Source organism: Mesitornis unicolor, unplaced genomic scaffold (genome assembly GCF_000695765.1).
Source record: "Mesitornis unicolor isolate BGI_N332 unplaced genomic scaffold, ASM69576v1 scaffold4676, whole genome shotgun sequence".
In the NCBI taxonomy this organism is placed as follows: Eukaryota; Metazoa; Chordata; class Aves; order Mesitornithiformes; family Mesitornithidae; genus Mesitornis; species Mesitornis unicolor.
The window spans coordinates 74,599-86,617 of NW_010191548.1; the positions used below are offsets into that span (position 1 = coordinate 74,599).

A 12,019-nucleotide genomic window follows, 5' to 3' on the forward strand; every position below is an offset into this window, starting at 1 on the left:
CAGGAATGGTTTCATTGTAACTCAAGTACCTAGGGTACAAGAAAAAAGCATTTCACATTTCCATATTGACAAAAGTCTCACTGTATTTCATTTGCACTTTACAAATAACCATACTTAAATGCTGAGTAAGGTTGCACTCTAAGTTACTTCTAACAATTACTTATAAATTATGCTGTAGTGCTATAAGGTCCTTAACGTGTTATGCATGGATCAATGAAGCATTGCAGTGAGGTGGAATGCTCATGGATGTGTAACGAATCGGTATCACAGGGAGAAAAGAACACAACCACCATGTAAATGTTTGGTCTGTTGGTGAAGCATGCTTTCTTACTGACAGATAATCTGAATGATATGTCTAGACCTTGTCTGTAGTTGTTGTAGTACAGTTAATCAGCACATTAAGTTTTGTTCAAATATGGAATATTTCCAAGATAGTGTGTTGATTTCAGTTTTTTAGTTAACTGGACACCAATTTGACGCTATTTGAAATTTTTTTGTCATGTCTATAAACATTGTCTCTCTTCCTATTACCCTTAGCAAGGTGTTCTACTTTGAAAAGAAACCACAATACTGTTCAACAAAATGGAAAATTATGTTAATTATTGCCAATTATCTAGGTACATTATAATTAATTTATTAAAGACAAAAAGTTAAATTTAATTTGCATAAAAGTAATTTAATGGCAGTAGATGAGAAATAAGAAGTCAAGTCTGTGGCTCCATCTTTATTTTTATTTCCATTATTAAGGAAGTAATAAGGGGTTTTGGATTATGAGTGAAATATTAGCAGCTTTAACCTTCTGCTGTCTATTATTTTGTCATTTCTGTTCAAACTATACATTAAATACATTTTTATGTAGGCTGAAAGACAGGTTAGTGAGGTGCTTAGAGACATGGTTTAGTAGTGGGCAGATTATGGATGGATTCAATGATCTCAAAGGTCTTTTACAACCAAATGATTGTGATTCTATGTTTCTATGATTCTATGACATTACAAGAAGCAGTGATTAATACTGGCAGTCAATACTATTTCTATTTTGAGAGAGGGGTATTTCCAAGCTTGTGAACATGAGTAGTTAATTTTCAGATAGTTACAAGCTCTTCCTTGTCAAATGGGATTTCCTTTGAGAAGATTTCTGTACTTAATTCCCATCTGCTGTGTTCAGGTGTTAGTTGAATGCATCCCCTTTTTACTTAATTATTTTGTTCATCTCGTGTCAGAAGGTTGTTCCTTCTCCCCAAGGATTAAATATGCCTATAAGAAGTTTATATCTGAAGAAATCACACTTAATGAGTAATTTCCTCCCTTCCAGCACTTTGCCCTTGCCTTATCTTCACACTTACATCATTTACTTGGTTCTTCTGGTTGCCTACCTGACAAGTAATCTGTTATAGAGAAGTCCTCAGTATCTAAGCAGCATTAAGCTATCTGCATATCTATATATCTGTATCTAGGTATGTTTCATAGCTATCTTGAACATAATACTTTAAGTATTTCATTATACAACCAGCAGTCACTTGTTAGCAGCTTTGATCAAACAATTATCTCCCCCCACCTCAATTCTTCTTAGTTTTTTCATACATTTTAAACTGAATTGTCAAAGAAGAAACAAATTTTCAACACAGCAGTAGCATCATACTTTTGTAGGCTTACCTCATGCTGCTCTACCCGAGGCACATGCCTGCTGCATTAACAAGAACATCTTAGAGTTTTACCATTGTATTGTTCAAGTTGGAGAATCTGACCACTTAGTCATTTGCTCCTAACCATATGTTTCTTCAGAACTATAGAAGAGGTTCCAAGGAAATTAAATAAGTCAGTACAAAAGCACAGAAGTGTCTTCTTCTTATATTGACTTATTTCAACATTCACACTTATGCAAAGGACTAGTATACAGTGGCATGTTGCAACTAGACACAAGAATTGTTTAACTCAAACTCTGTCTTTAAGGATTTTCTCTACTCCTCATCTCCAATAGTTTTGTGTGGAAAAAAAATTAAATCTGCAACAAGAAATCTGCAACATTGAAAGAATGTTTAACTATTTTGATGTCTGGAAATTCATAGGAAATTATGCACAGTTTGTACTTCGAAAGTACCAATGTGCACATTTTCAGAACATAGCATATTGATAAATAATTTCTGAAAATGGAGGAATTGGCCACTTTGTGAACTATTTTCAGAATCTGCATGTCAAAAGTATTAGCGTAATTTTCATACTTTTCACCCTTAATGTTGACTCTTCTAGAAACAGATTAACAGAGAACTATAATTATTGTCCAGTCCCAAAACTAGGAAGGGTGACAGTTTCTCCTGAAATAAAGAAATAGATAAGGAAATTTGCAGAATGTGAATGTGTGTCAGTTTTCTGAAAGGCCAAGCAAAAGAAACACTGTAATACCAAGCTGGCAGATTTAGGATAAAAAAAAGTGGTAACACCAAAGCACATATTAAATAGCTATGAAGTGGGTATGTGGGAGGTAGCAAAAGGCACAATCATCATGAAAGGAAGAGATTCCACCAAGCCTCTACAGAGACTGGCGTAAGACCAACTCTGTTCTGGGAACTAACAGTCTGGAAAAGGATAACAATGGTTTGAAATTGAAAGTACACACTACCAAGTAAAAGGCAGACCTTTAACTTTATGATTAACAACTGGAATATTCAATCAAGGAAGTAGGTGATAGATTCTACCTTTTGATCACTTCAGTTCAAAGTTACATGCTTTCAGGAAGACGTGCTTTAGCCAAAATCAAACTGCTAAGTTCAGTACAGTGCTAGTTCAGTAAATGGCCCGAGTACTACAGGAGGTCCCATGGTTTCAGCTGGCTTTTAACAGTGAATCTATTAGATAAATTATTCCCCATTCAGCTTCAATGTCCTAGCTTTTTGAAAGAATGTATTTTGACTGTGGATGCATCAGGTTACATAAACTATGCTAAATAGCTAAGCTAAGCTCTAGTTAGATTTCTTTCCAAAGTGAGTATTCTTGCTTAAAAAATAATCTAAATTTTGATTATTTGAATGTTTACAAACACTGTACCTGATTAGATTTTGAGCCATATAATGTGTCTGATAGTAATGTGTTTGGGGAAAAATATTTCTTTTTTAAACAGAAGAAGAAACAGCCAGGTTTCTGTCTTCCAGTGGCTTTGCTGCCCACCTCTCAGGCTGCCAAGTGGTGACTGCCTGCCAATGACTTCTTTCTTTTAGAGAATATAAAAATATTTGTGGAAGCTGAAGACCACTTGTTTTCTGCTAATATTTCACTCATTCCACCTAATGCCTGTTTTGTGTAGATAGTTATGTAAGCTGGCTTCCTTTGACTAGAAAGTATTTGAAAAATTGATGCTATATGTCTTACTGGACCAAACTTAGTCTAATGGTGCTGCATTTTACTTTATCATTATTATGACATCAATGTCTCATTCTGTTCTATATCCACTGACTATTTCTGTTAAAATAGATTTCCATCCTGTCTCTACTACAATTTAACAACTATTTTACTCACCATAATTAACTCTGCTACTTTTAAGCACATAAAAATGTATTTCTATATTGTACTTCAAGTTGCAGACATGCAGCCTGCCACATACTACTGAAGTTGTGCATGTAAACTCAGGTTCATGATCCAACCAGCACAAAGGACCTCCGACAGTCGAACCTATCAGGCATATACGTATTTTTTAACTATTGGTAAGAGAAAAAGTGAGAGCTTCCTGCTCAAATATGCTATGGTATTTCTGTAACAGCTATTCCTTTGATTTGCAGCAATTGCATATGGCAGGTTAGAGTTTCTTGTCTGCTTTCTGGGAGGCAGCGTGGCAGCAAATTCTTAATTTAATTGATTTCAATGTGCTTTGCATTGTGACAGCAGTGGAAGGTGCTAAGATTACGTTTGACATCCATGAAATTGACACATGAATTGATGTATCAGGAAGCTTTGGCACCAGATTTTATGTTGTTGTTGTTGTTGTTGTTGTTATTTTGTAAATTCAGTTACTCATTGAGATTTTTGTGAAGGCTTTATTTAGTAATAGTAAATTGAACTGATTTTTTTTTCCCCTGGAGGTATCCATTGTAATATAATCAGTTGTTAACTCTCCCTCTCTTCTTTTAGTACAAAATAGGCACTATTCTAACCTACTTAAAAAACCCAAACTTTACTATTTTCTTTTTAAAATATACTTATTTTTCAGCAATTTCTATTTTATTACAGTAGTCATCTTTCAGTGTTGGATTCATATACTTTATTTCAATTATAATATTCCTTAAGAAGTGGCATAGTGTCTTTCAGTAATATAATCATGATCATAGAAAAAAAATTGATCACTAATTGTCATTTCTATAGTACTTTGACTTTTAGCCTTGAAGTGTCTAGTGATGTTCCTGTGAAGGAAAAAAATTTGTATAATGTTAGCTATATAAAGCAGATCTGACTCAAAGGCCTAGATTAAAAACATATATGTTATAGAAGCATTCAGAATGTGGAGTATGACCAAAATACCTGGATTGCATATTTTGGTTACAGTTACAGTTTGAACTAAGTCACAAATCCAAGTTAAAGTCTTTTTGGAGTTCTAAATTTGAAGTTTATGTTGAAGATCTAAGAAAAGAGGAATGCTTCTGCTGACTTGTACTTGCTCTTAAAATGCAAAAAAACCACAAAACCATACTTCTTTCTCTTAAAAGGGATGTGTCTAATTCTTTCAAGGTAGAATAATGTTAGATATTGAGATGTATTTTAATATATCCAATATATTCAGAATATTAAGTTACAATAAAATAAGTTAGCTACATATCCTAAAGCAAAACAGTGACAAAAATAGAACTTTTATGCACAAAGTAAAAATAATATTAATGAAATTACCATCTGCAACAGTTCACTTTCCTCAGTAATTAGGAAAATCACACATTTAGTTAGTTATTAAATAGATATTTAAAAGTATATTTGAACCATTAGTGGTTGTGATCATGATAAGACAGTTATATAAGAAACTAGAATATGGAGGATAAGCTAATGACTCTTCAAAAAAATCTCTAGTGTCCAGCCTCATGACCCAACAACAGAATGCAAATTTTCCAAACAAAAACCTAGTTTGTCATTAAAGTGAAGTTGTTTTGTTGTTTGTTTGCTTGTTGTTTTGTTTTGTTGTGTTTTTTTTCCCTACTACATAGAAAACCTTTGAGCTCAAAATGTTAAAATGAACCATGCTTTATTCTGGGAAGGTTCCGTTCACACATCATGCAGGAGTAGGCTGTAAGAGAAAGCTGACTAAAATTCTGCAGTGGTTACTGAATCTAAAATAAGTTCATATTTTGTATAAGTAATGAGATAAATTACTTCAAGTGTACCAGACTCAGGTAAGTACACAGCAAAATACTTTGGTAGATGCATACTTAGGCACTTGGCTGTTGCAGATATTTTCTTAAGAGTTGTCTTGATTTTTCAGTTTCATTTACAGTTGAGCCTTCTGTTGTAGCTCTCCTTACACACAAGTAAAATGGTTCTTCACAGAATGCTAAAAAAGACAACATAACACATTGTCAGATGCCACAGAGCACAGAAATATCTTAAAGAAAACTTGGAGGGGGGGCGGGGAAGAGCAAGGAATTTACTGCAGTTCAGTATCAGGAATGAATTTTGGATAGCCTGAGTGGAGAAGGAAATAAAACTTGCCAAAAATAAACTTATTTGCAGGGCTTGCTCAAATCCAGAGAAAAAAAAATAAAAGAAAAGGATCTATCCGCAGTAGTAGACATATCAGACTTTTTTAAGAACTTGACATCCCAATATTCTTCTTGGTCAATTTTCTCTGTTTTGAGGCTAAATGCAGGACTGTCATGAAGAGATTTCCTGATTGCAAAAAGTTGTGAGGAATTGTCAGTACAGAGCAAGAACAAGAACATAATGAAAATTAATAGTATTAATTAGTAAAGAACAGGTTGGAGAACTAATTCTGAGACTGTATGGACAACACTCTTAGTCTTATTGTTTAGTTTTAGCTAGTCCTGTGAAGAGCCAGGAGTCGGCCTCAATGATCCTTATGGGTCCTTCCCAACTCAGAATATTCTATGATTCTACAGTAACTTTGGCCTCATTGGAAATGTGTTAGGAGGAAGATGTCCTGGGTATATTAGTAATAGATCTATCCCCTTTGTGATGCGATCTGGGTAGAAAGAAGTTGCAATTAGAAAAGTTGGTGATAAAATCTCATCTGGAATGTAGGTAGGTTTCTGCTCATCCATGGTCGAGGAAGTTAAATTCAAATTGGAGAATGTGCTTTCCAAGACTGTAGAAATTGTCAGAGAAAAACAAACAAAAAAACAACAAAAATTGGTGTGATTTGGAGGTAAATAAATATGTGTTCTGGGACAGCCTTCCATGTGGGAAAACACGTTATGTAATTTTGAGATGGAAGTAAGTATAACTAAACTCAACAGGCCAGAGATCCAGAGCTCTGTGTTTTCAGCTCTATCTCAATAGATCTAATCCTCCACGTGTTGTTCATGGTTTTTGACATTGCAGTCAAACTTCTATAAAAATTCTTCATTTAATGCCACAGACAGGGTGGAGTGTCCCTGTAATGATGTCTACATTTTGTGCTTTTTTCATTGCTTTCCTTTCTCAGTAATGATGAATAAATATTGGAAACATAGCTGAAAAGCAGCCAGTTAACAGGGTCGCAGTGCTGCCTAACAAATATAAGGCAAAATTAAGGCTGCGTTAAAATTTCAAAAGCCTGTGACAGTTTTCTTTTTGAGTTTCTTTCCACACCATTTTAGACAGGGAGATTTATTCCTTAATATGAACTTCATGTCTTCTTGTGGAATGTATAGGAGCCCCTGTCAAGTATACTGAAGATACTCAGGAACAATTCCTACTTTACAATGAACTGCTGGAGAATTTTATATTATCTTATTGAAAAAGGCAACCACGAAATTTCTCATTGCACCTTTTGGGATCCTTAGAGAAATTTGAAATTATGTATGATTTCAATGCTATACTGCCAGAACAGCTGGTGGAGCTGCTAGTGACAAGGAATAGAGCATTAGGATCTGCATGGCAGTTACATACCTGCCCAGTTTTGCTAGGACTGAATTGTAGAATGCCCTTTTAGTGATTCAGCAAAGCTGGATTGCTTTAATGAAAACAAGTTGATTTTGGAGCTTTGGCCAGAATGGAATTGTTTTCCTTATGAAGCTGATATATTTTATTTTTTGTGCTCTCGCTGGCAGATATTTACATTTTTCAAGGTTCTGTCTGCATCTTTGGTTACAGTTTCTTTTAGTTTTTTTGTTTTTTGGGGGTTTTTTGTTTTTTTTTTTCTTCTCTCTGCACAAGAGAAAAGAGGGGAGAAGCAAGAGCCTGGGACTTACTGGGATAGGTGACCCAGGACAGATGGTCCAGGTATGATCCAAGCTGACCAAAAAAATATATATTCTGTCCCATAAACGTCACATTCCCTATGAATTGGGGAGCTTGCAGGACGGGATCCCTTTCAGCCCTTCAACCCTTCAGCACTTCAGCCCTTTTTTCTTCTTCAATCCCTTCCCTTCTTGGTGGCAGCCTGTCTCTTCCTGAGGCCTAACCCTCCTGTCACATTGTCATTGGCATATGACCAGTGGCTGTTGTTTGTTAGCTAAGTATAACTTTGATTGCTTTATTATCATTGTTCCTATTCTTCATACAATTAATTTGCATTGTTATTATTTAAATGTGGTTTGTTTTAGTTATTAAATAGTCTTTATCTCAACAGGTGAGTTCTTTATTTTTACTCTCTCTGGGAACTGAGCAAGCAAACTGCGTGTATTTAGATGTTCGCCAGGTCAAACCACGACAATACTTCATACCGATGATATAATTTTAAGATGTATGTATATATACACAAACAAGAAAAGAGAAAGAATTAAATCTTCTCTTATCTCCTGTCCTCCAGCATATCCCAAGCTTGAACTAAGTTTTCTAAACTTTGGATGCAAGTTCTTGGAAATAAAACTTGAGCATTTTTATTTACTCAGTTTTTAGAAAAGAAAAATCTGATGTGAGTGGGAGAGATCAAATTATTCGTCATATACAAATCCTTATTAACTATCTATATGCATTGATTCAGTACCATACTCCTTGAAGCAAAAAGGAAGAGGAAAGTAATTGTTATTCAGAGGAATTTCTATTTGTTTAAATTAGTTTAAAAATGTGACTTAGTGTAATTATGAGGATTGTACATAGAAAATTTTTCAGCTAAACTAATTTCTTTTTATTATACTAGTCCTGCAATTCAGTAATTTTTCACTACCAATTTTCAGAATATACATTCTATAAATGTTATTCTTGTTTTTAATCTCTAGCTCAGTGGACAGACTCCTTTAATTTTCAACACATGGGCTTAGATAGATGTTCCACTATGTAAAATGTGATCTGTTTCAAATTAAAATGGGAGGGTTTTGTTTTGTTTTGTTTTGTTTTGTTTTGTTTTGTTTTGTTTTGTTTTTAAATCCCATACTCCCTTCATGCGTATGCATAAACATTAAATGTTCCAATAAATTTGGTTTCAGTGTGAAAAATTTAAGTAATTTCTTTGAAAAATGTCAAAGCAGAACATTTTTAATTCTGATACTTTTATATCTTCCTATTTTTTACCAAAATGAAATTTCAGAACAGTAGTACCAGATTTTGTGGACCATATTGATTTTGATGAAACTGTATATTTACGTTATTTCAGTTTCAGAATGTCTCCATGTATGTCAGTTATAGTATGTGTAATTTGTGGTTAACTTCAGTATAGCATGGTAAAATATGTGAAAAAAAGATCTGTTTCTAAGTGTATCATTTAAAGAAAAAAAACCACTGATGAACTAAACCAGACTGGTATCTTGCTTTTAGACAGCTTGTCCAGAATATATGCTTCTGATGAAAAGGAACTTGCAGTGACAAACTGTGTTAAAATCACTCTGATTCTTCATGGATACTTTAAAAAATTATTATTTGTAGCTCATTCTACTTATTTATGTGTGATTGGTTTTCAGAATATTATGGAAACAGTGATATAAGCTGCATGAAGTTTTCCCTTTCGTATATAATATTGGCTAAATGTTTTTACTGAGGAAATGCAAAGAAAGTAAAATTAAAGTACAAGAAAAATAGTGTGCTGGAGATCACTTTCTGGATTATCTGAGACTATGGAAATCACAAACATTGAGAATCATGCCATACAGCAGGTTGTCTAGAAAAACAAGGCACTTCTTAAGTTGCTTTGTGTTAATGGCTATTTTATGTTTAAAATTTACCCAGAAGCAACAACTTATCATACCATGGTATATTTTTTTACTAATTATAACAGCCAATCATCTTAAGAGTCCAAAACCAAGTTATGCTAAAAATTTTAGGGTTTGAAATTTTAAAATTAGTAAGTTTAGCATTTCACTTATTTGTTTATTTATATGTAACTTGCTCCAGTCTATCAATGTCTTTTATGTACTGGTGAGCCCACTGCTGGACCCAGCACTCCAGGTGTGGCCTCACCAGTGGTGAGCAGAGAAGAAGGATCCCCTCTCTATATCTGCTGACAAAACTTTTCATAATGAAGCCTGAGAAGTTGTTGACCTTGTTCGCTGCAAGTGCATATTGCTGACTCCTGTCCAACTTGAGGACCCCACAGATATTTTTCTGAAAAGCTGTTTCCCGGCTTTTTTTTCCCCACAGTCTGTCCACAGCATGTACTGTTTCCCTGGCACAGGACTTGAAATTTCCCTTTCTTGAACTCCATGAGGTTTCTGTCAGCCTGTTATCAAAGAAATTAGCAGGGACTAATTTACAGACATCATCAAAAGTGAAAAATTTCCCATAACTGAAACTGAGCCCACAGGGTGGATTGTTTCTCCCGTGCTGTAATCTTTGCTTCTGCATGTGTAGTTGACTAAATGTTAAAAACATTTCTGATGGTGATGGATAAAAATAGATAGAATGTTAGGATCACTCTGTTTTCTCTCTGTACTGTTGTAAAAACACTAATAGCTTATCTTTCACTTTATGGACAAGTATTAGGTAGATCACGCTTATGAACATAAATGTATATGATTTGAGATGTATCAAATAGGAAAGTACAATTTTTGAGATTTGTCAAATAAGAAAGTTTAGCTTTTGGGTAGTTTTAAGAAGTATGCCGTATTTTAATTCAGAAATTAACTTTTCATTAAGAGGAGTTTGTGTTTTCTCCAGTGGGGTAAGAGTTCCTAGTCATTAATATTTCTATTAAGTAGCTATTTAAAGAGTTATAATATGTGAGAAAACACTGGAGGTTTGGCAATGTACCATTCAGCTAGGACTGTTATATGTTAGATTAATTATTTATCAATAGGAGGTTTTTTAACATATATGATTTTAATTTCTGCATATCCTCAATCAAGTTGATTGACTAGCAGCAACTGGCATTGTTACTTATATACATATGTATTTTTATACATATAAAAACCACAATCAACTAAAGCTTATTTTGGTTGTAGAAAAGCTTTGCATTTCCAGAAAATCTGCCATGCCCCATCTTTCCTGAAAAGAAAGGTTATGCCCAATCTTTTCTCTTGCTATAACAAGCTAATTGTGATCTTTCTTTCATTTGTTTGTTTTCTTTTCATCACAGGAGTCATCAGGACTGCCTTGCACAATATGGACAGGGAAGCCAGAGAGCATTATTCCGTTGTCATTCAAGCCAAAGATATGGCTGGGCAGGTCGGAGGGCTGTCAGGGTCAACAACTGTAAATATCACGCTCACTGATGTCAACGACAATCCACCCAGGTTTCCTCAGAGTATGTACAATTTCAGTATATAATTGATTTGAACATTGTGTTGATTTTCAGTGAAGTAAGAAGATATTAGTGAAATCCAGATAGTATTCAGAGTCAGGGGAAGAAGACAGCTCCAAAAGTGTTTTGATTCACTAATATTTTTCAATTTTCCAGTGTTTTCAGTTGAAGCATAGAGATGGCATTGCTAGAATATTGAAAGCAGTTAAGATTTCTTTAAATTAAACACTGAGATGGAATATTCTTGTAATATGTGGGTTATTCTCCAGTCCTTTTTGAATGTATATTTCAATAACTGTGTGATTTCTATTCCACAAGTGAATTATGTTATTCCCATGGTAGACAACAACAAAAAGTAGCATATTAAAAGGTTGGATCCAGCATGCCTTTGACTGCTTCCATACACATACACCATTTTTTTTTCTTCTGTTTCTTTCTCTATACCCATGCAAACCTTTAAGATCACTTTTTTTACATTACAGATGATCAAAACCTAAGATATTTCTCACTGTTGCTGCGCTACGGTGGCGTCTGCCTTTATCCTTGTTAACTGATCACTAATAGGAAGTTCATTTCTATCCAAGTTATTGTGTGCACATTGATCTGACACAGCAGTTGGAGTCTTGTAGGAATTCTGAATTCAGTTGACAATTTATTTAAAAGCCTTCCGGAATGTAATTGCATAACTAAACCTACTTTCCTCTTCAGATCAGCTCAAGGCCAATAAGAACATTGTAATCTGGACTCAGACATTGCGTGAGCCCTTCTAGAACATAATGGACTAGTAGCTGTAGGTACATCCACTGGGAAATGCATTAAGCTGTTTGATTGAGAAGATTTATAAACAATAATAGAGATCACAAAGCTCCAGGGAAAAACAAAGCTGCCTGGCAATACACATTATGTAAAATCTGGTCAAGCAGTAAGAAGGCTCATTAAAAGTGTTGTAGAAATGAATTTTTTTTCTGTGCCTCACAAACACATAAAAACCATGAAGCCTTTGAAACACAGTCTTAAATAAAGTATATTTGATTTTATGTTCCACAGAATTGTCATTGCATCCATCACTCTATTTATATACTTCCTAACTATTGGAAAGGCAAGAGGTAAGGCATATACATAACGTCTAAAATAAAGTAGAAAAAATGTCCTAAGTTTCCTGCAAACGCAGAGACAAATGGATCCCTACTTAACAGGTTTAAATAATTATCCGCTCTT

At 34.4% G+C, this 12,019-nt stretch overlaps 1 protein-coding gene across 1 annotated transcript in view; it reads left to right on the top strand.

Annotated features, from left to right (window-relative positions):
• The window catches only part of LOC104542448 (cadherin-18), an 88,344-nt gene that overhangs the window by 58,283 nt on the left and 18,042 nt on the right, over positions 1-12,019 (top strand). Inside the window, exon 4 of the mRNA XM_010186765.1 lies at positions 10,637-10,804. Coding sequence (XP_010185067.1) covers positions 10,637-10,804 — 168 coding nt within the window. The remainder of the gene's footprint in view (positions 1-10,636; positions 10,805-12,019) is intronic.